Source organism: Bombus vosnesenskii, unplaced genomic scaffold, assembly GCF_011952255.1.
Source record: "Bombus vosnesenskii isolate JDL3184/JDL3185 unplaced genomic scaffold, Bvos_JDL3184-5_v1.1 scf7180000013308, whole genome shotgun sequence".
Classification (NCBI taxonomy): domain Eukaryota; kingdom Metazoa; phylum Arthropoda; class Insecta; order Hymenoptera; family Apidae; genus Bombus; species Bombus vosnesenskii.
Window position 1 is genome coordinate 987,943 of NW_022882957.1, and position 26,618 is coordinate 1,014,560.

Below are 26,618 nucleotides of genomic sequence, written 5' to 3' on the forward strand. Positions count from 1 at the left end.
ATAAGAAAAGCAACGATCGTCGACTACCTGTTTCGCGTTACCTGCTTTCTCGTTCCCTAGGCGGCAAGTTTATGAACTTGAAACGTATGCAACGTTACCTTTTCGATCGGCTGCTTTACTCAAGCCTGCACCGTTGCGATTTCGTCCTCGGACCAGTGCCACGGTAAAATCGCTTGCCGTCTTAACGCGTTTCACGCCGAGTGACTCACGGCACTCCTCAAAGCTGAACATTCCTCTCGAAATATACTGGGAATTTAAGCTAGTCTGACATTCAACTGCCGTAAAATATGAAAATCCGAGTTCCGTGCTTGATATTTTATGATTTTTGTAAATTAATATTTATTCGATGCAGCGTCTAGTTATTTTTCGAATGATTGAGCACAACGAAAGTACCGGATTTTTCGTTATGTAACTCCGCGTAATTACATCGAAAGCTTGCGTTGTTCGATGTCAACAAATTGGCGTTTATTCGATGCAATATTAAGCTCTTCCCTATATTAACGATAAACAAAAATATAAATTTGTAGCAATTTAAATAACTTTGTGCAATAGACTGTTTAAGTCTGTGATTCATTCGACACATAGAATAAGAATAGAATTGCATCACGTGTTCTTTTATTCCAAAGAAACGATTCATTTATTCGATGGCAATGTCAAGTTTTTACTTAGATTAACGATCAACGAGTGAAGTATAAGATTTCTAGCTCTTTAAACATTTTTAGACACAGTTTATAATTCGTCTGACATAAAGTGTACTTTATTTTAATAATACAGTATTACATCGCGATTTCTCTTATTCCGAAGATGCGATCCATTTATTCGATGTACTGTTCAACCGTTCCTTATATTAATGATTGATAAAAGTATAGACTTGTACCACTTTAAATAACCTTGCGTAGTAAACAGTTTATGACCATGATTCACTCAAAGCAAAATGCACCGTCGAACAGAATTGCATCACGGTTTCTTTTATTCCAAAGCAGCAACTCCAAAAGTGTTACATATTTCAGCTCACGCCATCGACTACAAAGCATCGAACATTACGACGTCCCTCGACCGTGTCGGAGCAAGGTGAGTCTCGGAGGGCGAAAGGCCATTAAGATGCCATTAATTCGAGATACGCGTCCTCCGCGATGGGCATTAGCAAATGCGCGCAAACACGTCTAAACATTTTCGACCATGTAAATTAGAGTGTACGGCCTTGAAGTCCTCTTGCCTCTCGCGTAAAAATAGACCGACTGAATGCCTCGTGTGTTTTTAACGTGCTCCGACTTCCAAAAACGAACTGAAAACGAGAGAAAAAAAAAAAAAAAAAAAAGAAGTAGAATATCTACGCTCGACAGGGCCGAATTTCCATATTTCTATACCTGTTCGATGCTATGAGGTCAACCGGAGCGTGGTTGTTGCAACGATGCAGAGAGAAGAAATCTGTATTTTACAGGCGGATCACGCGTCCTCGCGAATGACGATCCGTGAATGGCGGTTGCGAAACTGGACCGAAACTACAGCGCGAAAAAAAGTCGTGTCGAAAAGGAAGGCGCAGAGGTCTGGTCGACTATTCGTCGGACGGAAATGCTACTCGCTTCCTGGCGGAGTGTGTGCACAGGATCGAGTGACGACCATTTCTTGGCGGCTGTGTTTCCTTCCCGCGGCCAGAACTAGTTTCGTGGCTACGCTTCGGAACCTGATCGCACGCCAGAGGAAACGCAACGCGCTGTTTTCATGCCTTTATGACAACGTACGTGCCCGCAAATCCGCGCTAAACCGCTTACGTAACGTCGCGCGACGGCAAGGTGCGTTTCAGAAGAAACAGACCAAGCCAGATAGGGAAGAAGGAGACGGGATCAAGAGGGAGACAACGCGTTCCTACGCTACGCTGCGCTAGTTAGACAAGCTGAAGTGGATTCCACGAGAGAAATGTAATACACGCGAGCTGCACCTTGTTCCCCGGAATCGAGATGGAAAAGGAAACAAGTGGCGCGCGAACGTCACTCCAGTGCACGCGACGGGAAAATCTTTTTCGCAGCGAACGCTGCGTGTCGATTATCGACCTGCGATCCTGCGGAGTATTTCTTGAGAATTTAATGGCGAGATTTTTTAATTCGAAAATTAATAAGAACAAGGAAGCAAGAAACGATTTACGGATAATTTTTCTTTGCTACGTGTTATGTTTGTAAAGCAGTATTTCTTTCGCGATATCGTAGAACATATATCGTGAGATAAACGCTAGGTACCTGTTGAACATTTAATTTTGTATAGATCGCGAGTTTTTCCATTTTGAAAAATTGAAAAAGGATGGAGGAAAGTACGTCTTACGGGAGATTTCTTCCTGACGCATGTTACGTTAGTAAGCAATGTTTTTTTTTTTTTATTCATAATACTGCAGGATATCATCGACAAATTGTATGCCATTAATCGTATCCATATGTTTCAGACTATTTCAGAATATGTCGGAGGTCACGACATATGGCGAATGGAAAATTGTTCATCGAAAGACTACCCATAATGAAGCATCCTGTACGAAGATTGTATTTATGATGATATAGCTTTGTCGCAGTTTATTTATCATCGGCAATGAATCGCTTCAGGATCAGCTACGCCGGTGATTAATTGAATAAATTCCCAATGTCTTTTGCTTCTTTTTCCGATACTTCCAACTCGACGACAATCTGCTTGGCACAAACACGCTCAACTTCGCGTAATTAATTCTTCTATTTTTATACTGAAATGTAAATGCTTATCCTCTCTTTTCTATCCATCTCCTTGGAATATCATCGGAATATCATCGAAGAGAAAAAGAAACGTAAAAAAGAAGGAAAGTCAAATTTTTTGCTCATCTTTCGACCACAACCGCCACCTACTCAAAAACATCATGGTGGTCAATCTTGTGATTACATTTACCTCGATAAACGTCGCTGTCATTCTCGGTGGAGGAGACTGGGGCCGTGTAGGTGGTCTGCTCGTATGTTTGATCGTCCGTGTATGCGATCGGATCCGCGGATGCGAACAATATCCGGAGGATGATAGCCACTGCGGCCGCAAGTTGAGCGGCACTGACTATCCTGGCCCACGACATTTTCGTTTTGCAGCTGCAGCTGTGAAGCGCGGCGTGGCGTGGCGTGGTGTGCGGCACGGCACGGCACGGTACACGGCGTGGCTCGTTCGCTCTCCACCGGGCTATTTCACGAATTCGTCCATCCTCGTTACTCTTACCGGCGTTCTCATCGCGCTTGTCTCACCCTTGGGACGGCACACCGCGCAGATACGCACACCAACCACGGGAACAATACGCGACAAGACGGTCCCCCGTACGAATCGTGTCTCCGCGAAAGTTCATCGCTGTTTTTCGGCTGTGTTTGCAGCACTACGTTTAAAACGTGGGCCCGTGGTCCACGGGGTTGAAACACAGTTTACGTCGTCTCATCGCACCCCACGATTGTCCGAGTTCACGATCACGATCGAACCAGTTCGATCCGGATCGTTTGATCGTTCGAATCGTTCGAACGTAGGAGGGTGCTCACTGGTGAACGATCATATTTTCCAAATACGATTTTACCCCGTAACGGGCGCGAGGGCGTACACAAGGTGCAAGAGGAGAACGATCGAACGGATCGATTGATTGGCGCGTCCCTCGGTCGCCTGAAGGAATAGGAAATTGTCGAGGCGTATCGGACAGCAAGGATCGAAGCTAACGAAGCGATGATTTCGTTCGTGCTGCATCCTGGCGACCCGATATACCTCCGCGCGTCGCGTACACGTCCGTGCAACGTGACCGGAATATTAACGTGGCTCGAGATCGAACTTGTTATCCTAATTTGGTTTCTCTCCCATCGGACTTGTTCTCTTACTCTTTCTTTCTTTTTCACGCTTTGTTTCACGAGCGCGAGAAACACACGTGGGAATTGCGAGATAAAAAGGGGGCTCCGGTGGAAAAAAATAAATTCGATCATCGCCGCTTCCCAACTCGCGCGTTGTCCTAATTGCGTGGTCGAGTGGCTCAATTAGTCGGAATTATGACCTCGATTGTTTCTCGTCGAGCTGCACACCGAGAGGCAGCGACAGCGCCGGTAGCAACAGCGGAGACGCCGGCGGCAGCAACGAGCGCATCAACTTCGCTATTCGCCGGTCGCGCAGCAATAATTACACGGCCCCTCTGGAACGTTTTAAAACGGCCTCCCCTTATATTTTTAGTACGTCAAGATCGAGGGGACACGCGGCCAAACGCCTCGGCGGCGTGTCGAGGATCCAGCAACGCGTGTCTCACGCTTTTAACAAAAACAGTTGTCGAAAGCTATACGCGTGTAACGATCTCTCCAAGAATTACGCGTGTTTCTATCTTTTTATCCATCGACGCGATTCCATTTTGTGCAGCGACGGCAGTATAACGTGCAGGAAAGATCTCGGAGTAGTTCCGTGCGCAAAGATCGTGCGATTCAAAGGAGACCGATAGTAAGAAAATTTCCCTGGTGTTGAGAATAATGGCAAGCTCTTGAAACAAAGAGGAATTGTTCACGTTCGATTTAGGAGACGAAGCACGAGCAAATGGACGACTCGCAATTATGACTCAACGATTGCGATATTAACCGCAAGTTAACCGAGAACCGGCCGCAGCGGCGCTGCACGCGTGCACAAGCACCACGAGCCTTGACATTTATACGTCACGGAGAAACTTCACGTCCTACGTCTATCCCAGTTGTGCGGAAAGCTAGACGGAAAGAAAATCGAGACCAGCTCCGGCGTGCTCGGACAACGAGGATATAAACGCGGAAAAACATTTCCGCTGATCTCGGTTGAAAATTCATGTTCCGCAATAAAGGATGACTCATTGGCCTACGAAGCCTCGACGAGTGTACTTACATAGGGTGTATCATAATGTGTGGGCACCGGTTCAAGGGTAAACTCGAGGCATTCAGATAATAAAAAGAAATGTGGTTAAATTACATGGCATTATATGGTGCGATATATTCTGCCATTTTTGGTATACCTACTTAAAATGACTATCACACTCCTCTATGCAAATTGCACGTGATTTATAACGGTGGTTTGAAAGTGTAATAACGTGTATATTCATTAACAACATTGTCAATTACTTTGGTGCCTATTCACCTAAGCAACTTCTATACATTCTGACACACTTCGTGTACAACCGACTTGAAAGAACATCGTAGATATTTCGTGCGCGACGATCGGTAAACTATCAGCGATTTCCTATCTACTTCCGTTTCGCAAGAAAGACGTTAGACCAACGAGGGTTGAGGGAGGGGAGGGAGAGAGAGAGAGAGACGCCTGTTATTTCCGATTCCAATATCCTCTGCGACAAGAAATATCCAATTCCGCGATAAGTCGCCGGAAAACGTAGAAACTCGGGCCACCACAAACCGACTGATATTATACAACGATGTATGTGCTATTTGCATAGGTTGGCCGTACCGCGTGTCGCGTGGGATCGCACCGATCGACCACCAGAAGACGAATCGATTCGTTTGGTACGAGACGTCGCTTTTCAGCCAGACGGATTCGAGGGCGAAGGGTGTTGCCTTTTGTCGTCGATGGTACTCGTCATACCTGACACTGCACCGACGACCCTTGTTCCAACATTCCCCGAGAGAAAACCGTCGACGAGGTTACACTCAATTACACACTGGCGAAGGTCGATTAAAGTGGACTACGTAGCGATATGCTATATTCGCGGATACACAGATAGAATAAATTATCAAAGCGGATGACATTGACATGTATTTCGTGTAACGCTACGTAGACCGACAGTTATTTCTTATTCATATAACCGCGATAAGTCAATGTCTAACGAAAACAAAAATTGGAGCGCATATTATAAGTGCATGTACGTCGGACAATAATATTTCTGTAGCAACAATAGTAATATTTCTATAAGATGCGCTGTCAATGTACTTTACGAAAACAACATGGATCGCATTACGAATTGTCACGACGCTGTATGAAAGGTAACGTCGATCCGATAGAATTACGCCGATGGGAATATTCGATGAGTATCGAAATCCTTATAGGAAGTATTCGCACGGTCAATTGAATGCAACCGATCCAGCGTCATTTTGGCACTGTGCGAAGAACCCTTCACGCTATATCGACCCTTCAACCTCGAGCCACGATTCCGCCCATGTCGAACTCTCAACCCGGATCACTTACTAGGCCGATCATTACCATACGATTCTCTGCGTTTCGAGTATCCTCGATCTAACTTAACCAAAAAAAAAACAAAAAAAAAAAAAAAAAGATACGGCCGGTACTATACGACGTGGTGTGCGCAAATCACTGAAAACTTTCTCACACTAGGCGTCACTGGCACTGAAGAGGCGTCGTTCGCGCGGTGAATCAAACGCCATTTCAAACTGTACCGCACGAAGAATCTCCACGAGTAACTTCACGATATGACAGATCTAACTGCGAGAGAGCCTAATCAAGATAACGTCCCATCGACATCTCGGGACTAGCAATGGAGCACCGTTGCGATGCTGCGAGAGTGACAAAACGCACTGCTCTCAAGCGAGGAACACGAACGTTGCCACACACACTACTTGCCTCCGCGATCACCAACGTACAACGTTCTCGCGCGTACGGTAAACCGTGACTCCAGCTCTCTACACTCGCTTCTCCGACTTGCTTCCAGTCAGGAAGAAAACAGACAGACAGGTACAGAAAGAGGGAGAGAAACTCACGTTCACAAATACAGGCGACGAGCACTGACGACGCGCTACGCTGAAACGTGTACGTACAAAGGGGATGGAGCGAGACGGAGAATGCACGAGAAGCACGCGCGCGCGCACTCTACAGGCGCACAGTGTTTCTAACAAGCCGGCATACACGTGCGCCAGGAAATGTGCGTGAGAGAAAGAAAGGAGGCAAGAGGGAAGGAAAACGAACGAGAGAGGGGAATGTGGAGAACACGTTACACAGCCATATGCGAGAAGGAGGCACCAAGTATTAGTGTTTTATATATATATGAACGTGTATATAGCGTGTTTGTAACGCGTTTCCTTCGGCTGTTCCCGCTTATCGCGTCTTCTTCACGCCGAGACAAGAGGCGACTTTGACGTGTCACGTTCACCACGTACTCCGATACTCTTCTCGAGGAAGTAGCGCATATTGGAGTGAAAAATCGTGGAAAATCGATCGTGAAACGAAGGGGCGCGCCAATGGCGACGACCGAAACGGCGTGGCAATCCCTCCCTTTGGTTTGCCTATCTCTTTCTTCCTCTTCCCTCGTTCTATCTTCCTTCTTCTTTGTTCGTTTCCCTCTCTGTTTATCCACCGACGTTTCCGACCATCTCTTTTCTTCTCCCGCAACCCCTAACTCTTCCCCTCTTTCTCTTTATTTTTTTGCCTGTGCTCCCCACCACGTTATTACAGACTTTCTTTCTCTCGCTTACGGGCTATCCGTTCTTGTTTCTCATCGCTGTCTCTTCGATCCTCGTTGCTCCGCCGATTCTCCGCGCACTGCCTCTCTTATCACGGTCCCTGCCCTGTACCAACGTGTATGGATTTTCAGAGAAGCGAAAATTCGTACAAACCGATCGGCGAACGTGAAGCAACGGCGAAGACGGGGATTAGGCCCGTACGAATCACGAAACGGCAACGACAGATCACTGAAAACCGTGCCGACGACCATGAAAATCTCGACCGTACCCTCTCTTGACAGAGAGAGAGAGCAAAGCACCGTCGACGGCACAGAACGATGGTTACTTATGGACGCGGTGAAGAGCAGCTGTAAACCTGCTGGCGAGTGGGCTTTCAGGGACGTAAAGTTCGATCTTCGTACCACGTGGCCTGTAACTGTCATTGTCAAAAACGTGATCCGAGTGCCGAGTATTCGGTCGTGATGCGACGATGGCGTCTTTCACCAGTCGATAAGAATCTGTGGCGACGATGCACGATGATATCATTAGAGTACCATCGGCGCTACGATCGTCGCATCGATTTTGGGGCAGATGTCGCCTTCCTTCAAGATACTTTCCTTTAATAAATAACTGATCTCGCTGCAACATTCAATTAGAGACAATGTAGAATGGTCATTTAAAATCATTCGATGTATTCTTTCAATGTCGGCTACGTATGCCAAAGGAAATCGCAAAGAACAAAACCAAGTTCCAAGTAATCGGGATCCTGATAATGAATAATCCGTTGAGTAATTACGTATCTGAGCGGCTGCGATAGTAGTTGAAACTGTATGAGATATCTCCAATTGGAGAACCAAATGTTTTCGTCTGTTTCAATAACATTATAGATTTCTTTATGTTGAATTTGTGTGCGTTAAGCATTATAATACGAAAGGTGTGCGAGAGAGAATTTAGAAGGAATAATAGAGAAATAGGAGAACGGAACGGAGCAAAGGAAACATATCTACTTGTTGGTGAATTCATCAGTAACACTACCTAGCAGATCGTATTTTAGGCAGGGATAATGGAGTCAGGTCAAAGATCGTATTGTAGGTATTGGACAGCTGGGAGGAATGGAGGGAATAACTTCTGCAAATGGTATTCTGCCGTGATTCCTCTAGTGGCGATTGTACACAGGAAGACCGCTACATAGTAAAGTGTTCCAGGTTCCAAGACCTAAAATTCAGCGAGAGCAAATGCGACGTGTGACAGCCACGAGAAAGAGGGACAAAACTGAAGACCGTAAGGAAATCAGGGACGTAGTTAGAAACGAATGGACCATCAAGAAAGGCGTATAAAGATACGATCGTCTCCGAAATAACCACGATTTGCATAAACTTTACGAAACGTGGAATTCATGCATACGCTCTGGGAAAAAGCGACTGATATATGGTGAATTCAAATAATATTAACTGCGTCAGTTACTGAAAGATTGTACGCTATCTTCTGAATGTTACGTTAGCAAGTGTTATCTGCCTCCCGCATAATCATTGCGCTCGACAGATAGAGACGGCTCAAAGAAAGGCACTGGTTTAGAGTGCATAATTAAATTATTCTATCGTCAACCGAATGGCTATAGAATGTCATAAAATGATGCGTGATGGGACACGCTTTTATTACTTTACGAAGTGTATCTTTTTTACGCGGTAAAGATAAAAAAGTTACGATTTTGATACGAGGTCTATAAACCACGAACGAGGGTTTATCAAATTCTTAACACCCGGCTGTAAAGCAAAAACTTGATAGCATCTAGTGAAAGGCCAATCAAATTCAGCGACATTCTCATTTAATTCTGATTAGAAACGTTCTACATTTTATTTAATTTCATTTTCTCCTACTCCATTAATGTTTGAAACCTTGAGAATTCACTGTACCACCTTTCCAACATCGGGTATTTTAGATCCCTTTAAATTTTATGTGATCGCTGGTAAGAGAACGTTATTACAGGAATCTTCCTTTTCAAATTTAGCTAAAGTAGATATCTTCGAAATTGCATTTATCGACCGAAGATACAAAGAAACCAGCGAATATTCTGTTTTATCGACACGTTCAGGTTTAAAGCGCCAAATTATAAACGGATGTCGGAGACATCTGTGTAGTTAAATCTCTTGTCCTTTTATCAGATATTTAATGACTACGTAATAATAAACAAATTACTAATCTTACCTCCTTCGTCAGTCATTACGGAGATAGTGGTCGCAGGGCCATGCCCTTCTGGGTTGAATACTTGCAACGACACCAGATATTGAGTGTACGTTTGAAGATTGCGGATTGTGTGATTCTACAATGAAACAAAACATATGAAATTTATTAAACGAGGAATGACGACGTAATGTTAAGTATGACAAATATAATAAAGGAGATTCGAACGATTTCTTACGTAACTTACGTCTATGGCTGGATTACGGATATACACTTCTTTTTCTTCCATGTAAGGTTTGTCTCGAGGTTTATACCCGATTCGATAACCAAGGAATTCTCCATGAATGGTATCAGGACTGGGCGCCTTCCACGCTAAATAAATGGACGTGGCAGACGTGTTGTGAGCACTGGTAATTATAGGCTTTCCCGTCGGCACTGAAATAAAAAAAGACGAATAAAACAGAGACGCGTTAACACGTTTTTACTTTAACATATTGTCGGGATGCTCTCGAAATTGTATCGGTATTTTACGGATAACATAAAAACTATCATCTCCCATGGTACAATGTTTACAACCGCTCGACGATTTTCATTTAATACATATTTTTGTAAATATGCCAGTTTCCCGAATTAGCAAAAATTGTTTCTTAAAAAATAGAAAAAAAAAACAAAAAAAAAAAAAAGAAACAAAGGATGAAAAGGATTATACGCTATTCTGTTTCGAATTTCCTATCGAATTCCGATAAATAATTGGCATACATTATAAATGCCACGATGATCTCATTACAATTTACACATTTAAGCGCTTTACAACAATTCAACATATTTATCTATATACTGTTATTATTAAACTTACAGACCAAAAAAAAAATATATATATACATATATGCCTCGATATCAGGGATTAGCGATTGATATGGTTGAAGTTTTGATATTGTATAAATTACATTCTCGATGAGAAAGAACCGATGTGTCGAATGTACTATCTAGGGATAATAGGGGAACAGTAAGCATCGAAATAGGCGGATCAACACGAGTGCCATCGAAGTTTCATTTCTATCTGATAAAAACATATTTGCAATGATTGTTTGACGATCGACTCGCAATAAATATCGGAACGATCGTATTTATTTTCCACCCTTGGTCGTCGTGGCGGAATAAAATTCGAACAAGCACGTTTAATCGCATTACCCATTATTCCATTCTGTTCTCCCCCATGCTGCTGATCCAGGTACATGCATTCCCCACACCCTTTCCACCGTAATATTTTCAACAATTGATAGCTTTCGAGTCGTTTAAAATTCGAGCCCCGCGTAATTTAATACTTTTCGCATAATCGAATTTTACCGACTGATCGAAACATACCATCGCTGCGTTGGAAAATAATAGTAATTACGGCGAAGAAATACGATACGATCAGACTTATTTCATCTCGTCCCCTCTATTTGTCAGAAGTGTCTCGAAGAATTTATCGATCGATGCCGTTACGGAAGCTTCGAATGAAATGGAATAGAATTTCCATGCCATACCAATTTTCTTTTTCTCTCTTTTCCCACCGGTATATCCGGCACTGCGAGTTTAATATATCCTCCTTAAAATTCTCCTCGTCATACTTTGTACGCTTCCAACTCCCGAGATACTTCATAAGCACATGTTATTTCATTACTTTCCTCTTGGCACTGGCGCAACTTTACTGTACCATACCACACGCGAATACCAACTTACATACATCCTAACAAGCAAGTAGATTCTAGCCAACAGTTTCTTGCGGTAAACCGAAGTACAATAGCGTTCGAAGGATGAATCGACTTGACGGATGTCTTCCACGTACTAACACGACTAACGCGCAACTTCCAAGCAAATTTCTTGAAAGAATAGCTACACCTCTACTCGAGAGTCTTAAGACATTTCTCGAAAGAACAGTTACGCTTCTACTCCAGAGTCTTAAGACATCTTTTATTTTTAATAAAACCTTATCTTGAACTGTGCATGCGCTTCTATGGTATAATCTCTTTGTAGAAGAAAGTATGAAATTAACACTGCAACTACCAAAGTGGTTAGAACGATCATGATTCGTATCATAGAAATTTTATACGTATCATAGTTTTGTAACAATGCATTTTGAAGAATTTGAAGCAAATCTTACGCCTCGGTCATCGGTACGTCTAATGTAACAAGCTTCAAGATCTTTCGTATCTTTTAACGATTACTCAATTTCCTCCAAATTTTGAAGCAGGTACGGTAACTATCCTAAGAATTTGAAGCGACGAAGTACATCCGCCCCAACTGCCTCTGCCTTTATACTCTGACTTCTATAACTTCTGTCAAAAAGTGTGAGAACGTAAATTAAATAACTTGATTAAGAAAACTTTTTAACTCGTGGGTCGCTAGTTTTACACCCCCTTACCTTAACTTACGAAATCGCGGTTCTTAACCCTATCTAAGGTCCCATTCGACGCGAGTCCACGTCTTTCGCGAAACTGCGCGTTATCGCGTGCCAATATTCACGGATGAAAAGTTGTGGAAGTTGCGTTCTGTTTCTTGGAGAACAAGAGATTGTCGTGGAAATAATTTCAAGATGTTTAATGCGCGTCACGCATCGTTCGACAAAGTCGGTGCAAACTTCCGGCGACTCGTTAATGCTCGTGCAAAAGCGTTCTCACTGCGAAACGACGATAACCACCGGGGAAATGAAGGATCCGCGTGCGAGTGAACGCGCGTATACGAAAGTCGCCGGGTAATTATTGCATCGCCACCGAAACTGCGAACGGACATTTTGGTGAATAATTGCCGGTGACAACGATTAGTCGGCTGGTTGACGGAGAAATTGCACGGACGAATCACGATACCCGCTTATTGTTTCGCGAATTCAGGGAAATTTGTGTCAGTCGGGAAAATTGTGGAATATTATGGGTCAGATTAACTGGACGCGTCGGAAATTTGATGGATGACATTGAGCACTTTGATTGCTAATTGCTCGTACAGCGGTAGAAGATTGCGTTAAATGATTCAGATAATAAGAAACAAGAGGGATACAGATCAAATAAAATGTGTTATAGAATTAGTTGAATCGAAAATACGATGGATAATGAGCAATAATTGTTAATCGTTCTCACAGTGATCTACAAATTATATTCAGTGATTTATATAATATGAAAATATATCTGTTAGCGGCATTAACTGAGCGAATGAGAAGCATGATTGATAAAATAATCGTTAGTCGTTTTACAAGATTCTATTAAATAATTCAAGTAACAAAGGAAAATATAGATGAGAATAAAATGGAATATATTTATCATGGAGATTAATTAGACGTATCGAAAACACGATGGAGATTGAGGAATAATTGTTAATCGTTTTCATAATGGTATGAGGTTTCGTTAAGCGACTCTAGTAATAATAAGAAAGTAAAATAAACGGTATTTGAAGATAAAATAAAATATATTTATCATGGGTAATTGCGAGCGTATAGAGGTAATCGACGAATAGTCTACAGTACGATTTCGCCGGTGAATTAATTACTGGAGCATTCAACGGCGGAACCTCGCGTTCAAATGCTCGGTAATTCTCGATTAATTTCCAGCACTTAACTTTGGATTCCGGACGAACCTTCTAAAGCGCGGTCGTCTTACTTTCTATTTACACGCAAACCCCACGAAATGACCCAGTAATTTTTCCGGTTAGCCTCGCTACTATCTGTTTTTATTTCCATGTTCCCCTTTCGCATAATTATTCATAAGTCTCTGGACAATGTTCCGTTTCACCGTCTATAATAATAATAATTGCGCAGCCGTCAACTTTCGCTCGCGGTGTTATTTTTTAACGAGTTTCTCTTAGTTTCTATTATTTCCCTCGTACAATTAACATTTTCAACGATCCAGAGATATATTAACAACGAGGCAGACGTCTTCCATCGTTAAACGCTTCTCGCGTGTTAAATATCTCTCGAAGTCGAATAAAATTCAATTGCGATTGCGACGGTAAACGCGCGAGAGGTAATTTCTGAAAAAAATGTATCGCGAATACGAAAAGAGCCACTTTTAATAACGGTAATTTACTTTATATACCGTGACTGTATATTTTCGAGTTTACTACCTCTCCACTATCTTTTGTTATGCGATCCACGTTTTATTTTTATTGAACGGCGACCGTGGTGCCTGTGCCGGTAGTCAATTAACGAAACAACCAGTATTATTAACGCGTAGCTGAAGACATTGTCGTGGGTCAGGTATTATGACGGATAGGTGGAGGGCGATAAGTCTTTCACGCGATTCCGGCCAGCCACTCTGCCGAGGTAATTCAGCCCTGTAATAAATGTGAGCTAGCCGCGTTTTCTACCGTCGCTAAATCTGCGCTAAGTTATTATGATCCTGGGCCGGGACCACGTTTATGACGGCTGCTATGATGTTTGCTCCAACGTCTCCGCGATAAAAGCACGCAACATCGGTTCCTTTCTTTTTTCCTCGACTCTTCCTCCCTCCCTCCCACTCTCTTTATCCATGCAACTTTCTTCGATCGCCGAATAGAACGAATCCCGTACACTGGAAAAATAGGAAAGGAGAAAACTAATTCAATATCCGGCACGATCGTAAAGAGCAGCGCTACGGTCGCGAGCGATTCTATAAACTAAATAGAGACGGCGGTTGCCGCGATATTCTCGCAATAAAAACCGCCGTCACTTCGCGAATTATATCTTCCCAGCGCGACGTAAAAGTGAAAAAAATGCCGATGAAGAAGACGTGGATGTCGGTAAAAGGGTGTGAGACGACAGTGGACCGAGTGGTAGAAATTTCCACGACCCCTTATCAGCTCCGAAGGGAAATAAAAGCGTGACTCGCGACGCTCCGCCACCGTATCTCTCCGGCGTCGGTGTTAAAGTTCATAACTCAAGCTGATTACCGGCTCGCGGACGCTCGAGGATGTTACCGGAATTAGCTAGCACAACCACGCAACGAATTCTCCAATTTTCGCGCGCACCACCGTACCGTGCCCCGAATGAACTTACCCCGATCCGCACAGGACCGGGGGCGTATATACCCCGACACGGCTGTCCCGATGGCTAATTGGTGGCTCTGTTACGCCATATATTTATGGGGGACAGGCGAACGACCTCCGGAAACAGGAACGAGAGTCGGTATACGTAGGTATTGGTTCGGGGCTAAAGTGGTAGGAGAAGTTTCGTTGGTGCCCTATTGATCTGGGTGAGACAGAGAGCAGAGGGACAGTGCGAGGGTGGCTAGAAAGAGAGACGGAGACAGAGAAAGGGCAGCGTTTCATTTAAGCCACCCGTGGATTCCTGTACACCACCAGCGACGTGGCATCGCACACTCGCTATTGCCTGCCTTGTCCATATGTACGGTATAACATATACAGACACGCATACACCGGCCAATTAGTATCGCGAATTAGAATATGCTGGCAATAAATTCCGCCCACGAACCCTATGTTGGCGCATTATCTGCTAATCGTGTGCGCGTCGATTCAATTTCATTTGCTTCGTTCTGGAGAACGGTCATGGCGGTTAAAATATAGAGAAACAGTTTAGAAACGGGACCAAGGGGTAGAAGTAATTTGGTGGAGTTCGTTCTCCGCAATGTGGGTCAAAGTTACAATAAAGTAGAGTAGCTCCCGTAAAGTGTCTTAGATACGGGAAATACCTAATTCAGATATTTATCGCCAAAGAATCGAGAATACGGTTTTGCATAACGCTTGATGCTACTTGCACGCCAGGTTAAATGGGCAAGGGGTGCAAAGAGGCAGAGAGAGATAGAGATAGAGAGAAAGAGAGAGAGAGAGAGAGAGATGAAAAAAAGAGAAAGTTTCGTAGCATCTCATTAACAACTGCAAAGAGGCAGAACGTTTACCGGCTGTAAAATTAATTATTCTCTGAAGGCATATCTATTTGCGCGGAGAGATTGGAGTTAGCTCCGGGTTGCAAAGATCAAAGAAGCTTCCGGTAAACTCGTAGAAATGTTATTAAAAAAAGAAACAGGTAAACATAAATACAGTTATCCGGAGTTCTTAAGGGAAACTAGGTTGAATAACGAGTCGCGTGATAAGACGCCAACATTAACGTACAGCGGTGCGCTGATTTCGACGCCGCTTTCATTCGAGTCGACTCGCGTTTCATCATCCCTTTCGATCTCTCTGTTTATTAGCCTTTATCGCTCATCGACGCTCGCGTGTCTCGTATTGACGGTATTAAATACACGGCCTTCTATTAATTACCCGTTTATTACCCCGATAACTGTCATTATCTCGTTATCGCAACACAATTATTGCCATCTAGCCTAGGTACTTCACCTACCCGTTGATGTATGGATGGTAATATATCTATGTTTGCAAAATAAAACGTAAACTCGACTGTATACTAGACATTCCTCGTTGATGTGCTATCATTTTACTAATCCTCTATCGACCATCCTGCGGTTCAGCCATCAACGCATTTTCGAAATTAATTTTCCCGTATAACATTTCTACGTTTACGCACAATATTCGACAGTTCGACACGACGAACGATCGTCATTTTCTGCCTCCAGGCTTACAAATAATTGCTTTGTGTCCAGTGTCCTCCGACTAATTAATTATTAATCAGTTTAATTATTCAGGAATATGTATCTATTCCGGTAATGTTATACCTATCAAGGATACATCGAAGTACTGTAAAATTTGATAGTCGAATCTCATTGAGTGAATGAAATAGCGCGGGTGTATTGTATTTACATATCTATTTATTAAAATCCATATCTGGAACTTCATAGCGACACAATGTCAGTTGCTTTTTCGCAGTTCGACGTCAAAGATTTCTCCTTGGATCGGGCGTTTCTGAAAAATTCATTCGTCTCATCGCGAGAAAAACATGCTGTCACGATTGACGTATTACTCGTCGCTCGCCATCGAGCAAAGGTTTGTCATCCTGTTTCAAACGCGTGTTCACCTCTACTTCGAAAGACTTCATCGATCTTCAGATAGGATGTCACATCGTTCGTAGTTCGTAGTGATTTGAGCATTTGAGCGAAACAACCGATCGAATTACGGTTTTGAATTACTCGTACGAACTATGTTTGGCTGAATGTACGAATCCAAGGAGCTTGAATTATGGTACGAAGCAGTTGAACTAAGTTTCTTTTACGAAACATAAGCCAATCGCAAAAGTTCACATATATTTCATTCAAGTTTGAAACATGATCGTAAAAACGCTGACTGTACGAATTTTCTTGATGGATTAAAGCATGCGTTGTTAAAGGTAACATTGTTAAATTAGTTGTTAAACAAAGTTTATTGTCACTTTCGATACGAAAGAAAAAGTAGAAAAATATAAAATACGATGTTACAAATATTACATACACCCGTGTACCTACATGAAATCATAAAAATAAGAAAATAAATCATAAACACTAAGCCATCAACAAATTCCAGATTTGTATGAGTTAAACGTTTTAGAAATACATTGGAAATAATCATATTGATATATAAAGCATAAACAATCCTGTGATAAATTGCATGTTTTAATTTTTTTTCCTTCGCTATGTCACCGTATACGATTTCTCCAATCGAAGAGTCTAACAAACCTGACCGATCTGACATGGACACGTATCCACAACGAAGTGACGAGGAAAATAACTTCATCGACTCTGGCTATTTACTATCCGACTAGAATTTTCTGAACATGGAATTTTCCTTTTTTAACGTCGAAATTTTCACTGCGTCAATGTTTTGCTCGATCGCGCAATGTTATTTTTAACTGTTCCAGTGAAAACGGCGCTTAAACGTCGCTTCCGGTCGCGAGTATCGGAAAACACACAGCAGGAGAAGCACAACGAAAAACAAAAACCGGATCTGGGGTGTACAATATCGCGAAACGAATATAATGGCGTTCGATTTAACAACTCGTAACGTTTCTGTTCGTTTCTCTCTTTTTCTCTTGGTCACCAATCCTCGTTTCTAGGATGATGGCTTTGTTAATATGGTGCTCACGCATGGATTCATATTGGCGTCGACTCATGTTCCCTGGTATTTAAATCAGTTATTGACACGAATTCGCGTGATCGCCTATGCGGGCCAGCCTTGATTACCAGATAATTATTCCTTCCTCACGTGCTACCATAATGAACGTGCCTCTGGCTGTGTACGCCAGTTTATGTATTTAATAGCACCGATTTCGCGTGTCTCTCCCTATTCCGCTGCAGGCAATAGTTCGCGACGCGACTCCTGTGTTTCGATTCGATTCGATTCGATGGAGCATCAAAAACATTGCCGGCTAGATTTCGATGCCTGGTGTCCATTTTCGCCCGTATTTGTCAGGTCGGTGAACACGTCGCGATTTTTTCCATCGAGCTTAATGCGTGTCCCGTGGCCTGATTTTAATTGATTTCGGACATTTGACGATCGGTTTTAACGCGCACAGGTCTACTTTCGTTACAGGATTAACGTTCGAGCGCTATTGAAATGACAATTTTTTCAAGTATGTCTGCAGTATTCGCAGTAAAGTATTTCTGTGGATGAAAATCGCGTGAGAAAAATATGATAACCCAATTTCCGTTGATTTTCTGATTTTCCTGCAACTCTGCGCAAATCTACTGTAACGTTATTTGTATTTTTAGATGTTCAGGAAGCTGATGAAATGCATGTTTAATATCAAAAAACGAACAATGAGATAATTTGAACATAGAAATTGGTTAACGATGTATCGAAAATTACTTTTCTACAAATAATGGGAAATATATCGTATCGTGTTTTTCATCTGTGATTTTTATATATCTTGACCGAGGTTTGATTTTTATGGCGTGGAAGTAGAAAAAACAGTTTTCTTACGAGATTCAATTAATTAATTATTGTCGCTTGTTGATCTTTGTAATTCATCTGTATAGAAATATTCGATGAATCGTAGAACGTTTTATAGCACGCAGAAATTAATAGGTATGCAGAACTAGTCTTCGTCGTTAATCTGTTTCAGTAAACCGGTTTATTAAACGTGCGGTTATTGCTTCGTTAATTAAGCTATTTGAACAGCGAGCATATTACCAATACCGGTATATTGACATTCTAACGTAGATATGTCTCGTATCAGGCGTTAATTCGATGCAATATGTGAAAAGCAAAAATGTGTCGCATTTTGTCGTGAAAGACGCAGTTTGCGTTACAATTACGCGGTGAATTTCAGTATTACGATACGATTTAGTACACTATTAAAATACTATATACGGAAGCAAGATCGTTTACTTTCTTAAAAAATATTTAATTAAACAATGTGTAACTACCATAAAAGTAATTTGAAGTTAATATTTTATATAATCTCCTTTTCTTTGTTGAATACATAATTGTTTTATAAGCTCATTTCATACTTCCTACCATTCTGCTTTCAGTTACAGTATTTCAAAAGACTGTTTTATATTTCTTTTAAATTTTATTTTATCTCTCGGATTTTGTTCTTTGTTTCTCTGATTCATATCTGTTCTATTTTAAATCAGGGATTACGCATATTTACCAAAAGATTTTTACAAAATTTAGGAATAAAAAAGAACCATGAATAAGCAATACAGAAAGGGTAATATGAAAAGATTAAATACGAGAATAACGCGCAGAAACATTTTTAAAACCATATTTAATTATCCTTTTATCCATGTTTTTGTACGGTACGCATTGTATTCGTATGCATAAATGAATCTGAAATTATGAACGTTTGCTTAGTTTTTGTTTCTTTCCAGTTTTTTCCTAGTAGTGTTACGATCGACTGATAATACAATAAATTGCTTTCGGCAATCGAGTCTCGAAGATTTGACGTGTTAATCGCATTTTTTTGTTGGAATTGTTCGTAGCCAACTAAACGAATTACTCGAGTAATACGATATATCAATCGATGGCTCATTGTAACTCGATATTTGCCCGGGATACATGTTGTTTAAATATCACACGTTGAATTTTCCGTGAAATCATTCAGCCCTGGCGGTTTAATTAATTCGTGTGTTTAGATATTGTTTGCGGAGAAATATGATATTAATAATTAATGCCATTATATTGACGAGTTGTTAAATGTAATTTTCGAAACCCGTGGAAAATCGAGGGAGTTTTTCCGTTCTGACCCAGATGACCTGGAGATCAATACTTCCGATCGTTTCATCCATGCGTTAAATTAATTTTCCATATTAATAAATCGTCGACGTATTAATTATCACCGTGTTAGTCTGTGACATACATGAATTACGAGCGCGTAACATTTATCTTGTTTTTTAAGAAAATGAAAAACACACAGTGACTTACGAAAAGCATTGGAACATTTAATTTTATGGATGTAAAACATGTGTTATATTAAACATATCGAAATTTCATTAGTATCATAATAAGATCCGATTATTATGTATACATTGGTAAATTTAGAAAGAAATTTGTAAACAGAAGCTACAGGTATTTAGTGTATTTAGAAGATGACAAAAATACTATTTAAACATGGTTTAGGATGGCTACACGAAGATTGCAAAAAAGCAATATAATAAATACAATTTTGTTAACTTTCTGGTTTTAATAATCATCAATAATTTTGAGAAATCAATATTTTTGATGTACATACTTCTCAAAAGAATGCCACAACCGAATCTAATATAAAGATAGATTGGCGATATGAGATCGCATAACAGCTACTGGATTTTAAAATCGTCCTCGTATGAAAAGCAAAAAATGTGACGTATTACGGTTTTCCGTTGTGGTTTCTGTATACTAATTTTTAACTACATACAACAAACGTATTATAAATTCGATACATATACACATTTCACATTAGTTCCAAATATTAATATAATCACGATAGTCGTATTTCGCTACTCTATTAGGAAAATTTCTATAAGTTTCGCATAACACACATAATACAGAAAATTTTCTAATACTAAATGTTCAAATATTTGTATGAATTACTATAGGCTACGGTAAGCACAACGTTTGTGCTGGAATCCACGTTTTACGGAAGCAGTATAAACATCGCTCCGAATAGTCGTCATGCAAGTGAGCGCGTCCATTTGGTAAAGCTATTTCAATTTTCTCAAAGCAAATGCACGCTGAACAAGCTAAAATTGCGATGGCTGAAACTCTAGCCACAGGTGTTATTTACTAATGTTAGCTGGTGCGGTATCAATAGTTACGAAATTCATCGTGCATTAATTAACAAATTCGAAACAATAGAGAAAGGGAACTGTATATACAGTTCTGTGGAAGTCAAACTAATTTTTGATTGTTATTCCGTGGTATACTCTCTGACCACCGAACCAGAATCAGGCACCAAAATGTCGCTATTTTAAATTTCTTATAAAAATCTGAAATCTCTAAAATTTATATTCATCATAGACATTCCTCTGATCGAAAGCCATTCTCTTATTCTCATAGATAAACAATTAACACGACTCACATATGTACATATCGCTGTAGATATTTGCAGCCACAGTTGAGATCACTTGTGCAGGCGATACTTTAACTTTAATTCCCTAGAACTTGTCGTACGAAAGACGAGGAAAAACATGGGAAGCAATACTCTTGCTTTGTCTTTCTTTCTATCTAAAATTCGCTTACGCCCTTTAATTGTAAATATTAAAAAATTGAAAAATATTAAAAACTTTAGGTGATCCTAATTCGACGACCAGTTACTAAGAAATTCCACGCATACTAAAACCACGTGCTCTCATTGTCCTGCTCCTCCATTCTTCGCCAGCAATCGAAGGACGGATTCACCCTTCTCTTTTTCCCCACAACTTCCTGCCCCGAGCAACGAAGCTGTAAGAAGACTAGCTAAGAAATTCTATGTATATTAAACTAAAGCATCCGTTTCCGACCCGGTATCAAATATTCAGTGGGGAAAATCTCGTACAGCTAATCCCATCAGCGAGACATCCACAGTCTAACGCGCTAATTGCCATGGCGATACGCATGGGAATTCAGGTCTGGAGGGCAGGCGCGCGCTAACTATCGGTGCCTTTGTCACAGTCATCGTCGTCGTCGTCGTCGTTGTCAACATAGTCGCGATACAAAGTTTGTCGAGCGTCGTGGGTATACATACAGCAGGCGTCGACCAATCCCGGCGGCGTTGACAGAATTTATAGGGCTTAGCCGACGCGCCCGTCTGTTCAACCTATTTTCTGCCTTGGACGTGAGACGAAGACGAACCAATGAGCCAAAGGACGGTTCAACGGAGAAAGAGGAAAGCTGGACTGCTCGAGTTAAGCGCGACTATACACTGCTCCTTCCGGTGCTGCAATTAGCGCCTCCTTAGTTGGCTACGCCAGTCTCGTGACGATGCCTAGCCGCGGAAAACCGGCCGTGCAAATCATTCTTCTCGCTCTTCTCCCTCCTTCTAGTCTTGTTCTTCCAACCCCTTTTCTTTATATGTATAGCGCTAGAGTTCCAGAGTTTCTACCCTCCGTTGGATTCGGAACGTTTATTCCCGCGAGCCTGAACATTGCCCCGAAGGGACTCGTTCCACCGGGCATCTTTCGTGGAATTTTATGTCTATTATCATTCCCTCTGATGTTTTCGGCTAATATCGTTCTCAATGTCTTTCGAGAAGTTATAGGGAGTTGGTCAAGGAATTGGCGATGAGTATTCGAGGAAAAGAGAGGGGAGATGACGTTGAGTGAATAAAAAGGAAGCAATCTTTGGTTATAACGTTAGGATAAGATACTGTAGAAACGTTGAAGTTTTAGATAGATTTTCACTCGAAAATATGAAATAATGAAAAATGGATTCGAGATTCGAACGGGGACAATCTCTAGCCGATTCGATTTCCTCAGGATCGAAACTCTCAACTCTTCGACTCGTTTCTCAATTACATCGCAATTTTAACAGTTAACCCATTTGAAGCTTCACACGAAAACTTAAGTTCGTCTGCCGCCGGCAGTTTAAACGCGAAGCTGTGCGTTGCAGTGATAAAATACCTAAACTTGATTGTACGTAATTTCTGAGTGGATTACTTTTAATGCGAAATAAATGTATATTAAACGTTATTGCATTAATGGAATTTCCTTTAAAGACAATATTAAAAGGTAATAGATATTAGTACGTGCAGAATGAAAAAGGCTAAGGAATTTAATGAATAAGTTAAACATACATGAAACGTAAGCTAACGAGTACGATCTGCATATCTATTGTCTTTATAACTTTCTTATAATATTACGTTATAACATCCATAAGACTTATATACTTTTAAGTTCGAAATTTTTAAATAAAACTAATATTGCGTAGAGAAACAGCGAAAACAATAGATTGCACTCGTAATAAATCTACGTCAACGTAAAAGTGACAGATTAAGCGTTAAAATCTCACGAGCACAATAGACATTCTTGCCACGTAAATCTTCTAAAATTTTTCAAGTAAACTAAAACTCACGACAAATATCCTGGCATAAACATTCGCTAATTCTCGATCACTCGTCATCCACACGAATTCTCACTCCCGCGATACACGATCGAAGCTTAGCTAGGAGCAAGTTTGTGACCAATCGAGGGCGTTCAAGACGGAAGATTAATAGTAGTTCACGGTAGAGGTATAGATATACAGAAAAACATACGTTCTCGAAGGGTGACGGAGTGGAAAGTCTCCTCGCTGGGTTTGCTCCGTCCCATGGCGTTCACTGCCGATACACGAAAGCTGTAGACGGTAAATGGTTGCAGGTTCTCGATGTTATAGGTGGTATCGTTGCTTGGCGTTATGATTTCTTCTGTTGCGTTCCATGCTCCACCTACTCCCGTTCTGAAAACAATCGCCCGTTAGTCGTTAGTACGGTCCGTGTAAATATGAGCGATGATTTGAGGGGAAAAGCTGTCGCTTCGGAAGCTTTTGTTCGCTCTCACGGTTTTGTTTATGGAGTAATTGCACGCGTGTGCGAAAGTTCGAAATATTCTGCCGTTAGCGAAGCGGGTACGCTGTGCTAAAAATATTCCTTTTATTCCGATAGATTCGGAAAATAAACGATTTCAAAAACTGTCCGTGTCATCGTACGTCTATACCCTATGAATACATCCCTTAAGGGTTGAAAGCACAGGCTGTAAAAATAAAATATTTCTCATTATATATACGGGCGAATTACGAGACAGTACTCCGATCATGCGAAATATCGTAACATGTCATGGCAAACGTTGCACGTTTCGCGGTTGATTAGAATTCAATGGATCGTCAACGAGAAACCGACGATTGTATTTAGAAATTAATGGTAGCGACGGATCGCTGACGATCCGGATGTAACGTGCTTGGATCGGATGTAAATCGACTGCGTGGACTGCGCGCGCGATTAATTAATGGCCCCGTGTCGGCTCGCTGTGAACAAACAATACCGTTTTGCTACGATCCACCGGTTCTACCTACCTAAGTTCCGATGACGGAAACATCGTTCGACGTAGAGTAATGAGTGGTCGAAGACGCAACACGCCCGCCTCTGCTGCGAGATTTTACTCTCTCGTACGTTATACGCGATTCTGCTCCTCCCCCATCTCCTTTATCCCTAATTAATACCATCCATTAATTGTCCCACGACCCGTTTCGGAAAGTTCTCTGGCAACCGTGCTCTCGAGTAATTGCCACAGTTTCCGTTGGGCCGAGTCGGTTTTTTGCCGGCAGCGAGATTCGTTGGCTTCTAAATTCTAAATGGTAACGCTATATTCGATACGAATTACCTATCGATTAGATATCGATTGCTGCTTCTTTTCCAAGAAAATCGAAAAACTCTAAATATCAAAATTGCTAGTATTAATGGTAAATTATTCAACGCTGTCATGTTCACGTTTGAGAAGAATAAGTTAAATTCGCTTGGATTTTCAAGTCTTTGGTATCAGTACATTTGACGTCCAAAATATAAAACGGAAACATTTTACGTCCACCTCACATTTCGGAAAACCAATTTAATTAATTCGTTATTCTGTTGAAGAATACTGGATATTTCAGTTGGTTCGTTCTTGCGTTCCTTGTGATACACGATGTCCTAATTGCCCTAATTGAAACCACTATATAACCTGTACATTTTTCCCCGAATCTGAGTTTCTTCAAAAAACGTGTACTGCGAATTTCATAACGAGCAATGGCGTTTCTTTTCTTTTTTTTTTTTTCTATTCTTCGTCGAAACTCGGTTTCGGTTCGACAAGCCATTTGAAACTGTAGAATTTTTAAGCATCGCTTGGTTCCATTCTGTTCATTCCCGGTTATAATGGAAGTAAATTACTCGACTGATATTTTAATAGATTTTGTAAATTTATTTTCTTTTTCCTAGCTTGTTGTCAATGAAAATTTCCAAGTGGTGCATGCGTTTCATTCCTCTCAACTCATTTTTATTCTTGGTTTGTTGGGTCACAAAATTATGTTTTTTAGCCATTTAGCCCGATCGTTTTTCTCGTCTATGTAACGCGATATATGGTTCCAATTTGGATTTAGTAATTGAAACTGGTACCGCGTTTATTTCAGAAACATGATCATTGAATACGGTCGATGAAACAACGTATTAGTTTCACGGTGTATTTACATTTCCGGTAATTCTGAATACGGTTTATCGAACATTGCACAGAAAGCTATAATGAGAATTTCTAACATTCCTAGTCATTAATGAAATATCAAAACTGATTAAAAAAATACGTGAAGAGGTCAACAACATTGACAGTTCAATATTGTTGACATCTCGATGTGATTGACATTTGCGATTTGGCGCCACTAACAATTCGTTGCCATTAATATCTTGCCTTTACTGTTACTGACAATATAATATAAAAGTAACAATAAAAGTAACAATAATAATATAACAATATAAAAGTAAAATGTACAAACAAATATATTTAACTAATTTGTTTTCTTTTTACCGATCATTCTTCTTAAAAATCTATAAAGGTAATAAATGTTGAAAGTCCATATTATTTTTGTAATACGTAACGCAAATGTTAAAATTAACAGACGGAAATGTGTTTCTCTTTTTATTTGAAATCCTCTCTTCTGATACTTAAATAAATTCTTTAATTTCAGTTCCGTAAATAACGCGAAATTCGCCAGAATTAATCACTGACAAAAATTACGTATAGTCAATGATAAAGATGATCAGTATAAAATGTAATACAAATATAACAGCACGATCGCTCCATTTTAATTATTGCCGTTTTAATCGTTATTCCAGCGATTTATAAAACTTTATTACGTCATACAATTTGATGCATGTGTTTTTGGTATTGTTCGCAAGAAAAATATTCAATGATTTTGTCGGCTGGCACAGGTAAATTGTTTAAACGGTTGAATCGAGAACCTGATGTTTTTACAATAGATTTATTTGGCAATACGTTCAACTATCTGTTATGTTTAAAAGTTGTTTCTCAAAACAGTAGACGCGGAGAGGAGCAGCGAGGAAAATGGGATAATACATGGGTTATTTTTACATTTTTTTTTTTTGCAGCACAATCCCTTCGCTCGTTTTACATGTCGCGAGTCGTTCGATTCGCCTCTCTAACTCCAAAAATCAGCGGGACACAGAGAGATGAGAAATCGCGTATAAAAATTATTTCCAATCCCGCAACGTGACGATTCCCGCGGGAACGGCGCGAAAATAAAGCCGATAACTCGTTTCCAATTAACGTCACTTGCTCATCGTTTATTCGGCTCTTCGATTTGCTTATCGTTTGTACAAGCAGATCATTTCAATTTTGGTCACGCTCGGGACACGATCATTCACTGGCTTTTCCAACGCGGGCGAAATCGATATCGTTGTACCCGCGTCGATTTAAATTCACCCCGACTATTTTCCCCTTCGACTCACCCTCCCATCCGCTCGTTATTAGATCCGCGTTTACCGGCACGACTGTGTATCGATTTCGAATCTATCGCAGTCTAGTTGTCTCGGCAAAGGAAAAATGGAAATTCGATAAGTCAACTGTTCTTCCCGTCTCGTGTACGAACTGAGCGGAGTGGGACGAATTCGTGAAAAAAGATCACGCAAACTTGAAAACTCGGAATTCGTTTCATTTTGAAAGTCTGTGTCCGCCGCCACTGAAAACGACAGTTCGCCCGTTCAGTTCTGCCAAACTCTCTGCTTTCCCAGCCGACGAAAAGTTTTACCCTCGA

General features: G+C 41.0%; 1 protein-coding gene across 4 annotated transcripts in view; it reads right to left on the reverse strand.

Annotated features, from left to right (window-relative positions):
• LOC117234763 (tyrosine-protein phosphatase 99A-like) overlaps positions 1-26,618 on the reverse strand; it is a 420,704-nt gene that overhangs the window by 18,734 nt on the left and 375,352 nt on the right. For 3 of the 4 annotated variants that reach the window (XM_033496276.1, XM_033496277.1, XM_033496274.1), the window contains exons 4-6: positions 23,101-23,282; positions 9,793-9,989; positions 9,579-9,693 (exon numbers count right to left, since the gene is read on the reverse strand). In XM_033496276.1, the coding sequence (XP_033352167.1) occupies positions 9,579-9,693; positions 9,793-9,989; positions 23,101-23,282 (494 nt within the window). The remainder of the gene's footprint in view (positions 1-9,578; positions 9,694-9,792; positions 9,990-23,100; positions 23,283-26,618) is intronic. The other variant, XM_033496275.1, reaches the window with a different exon arrangement.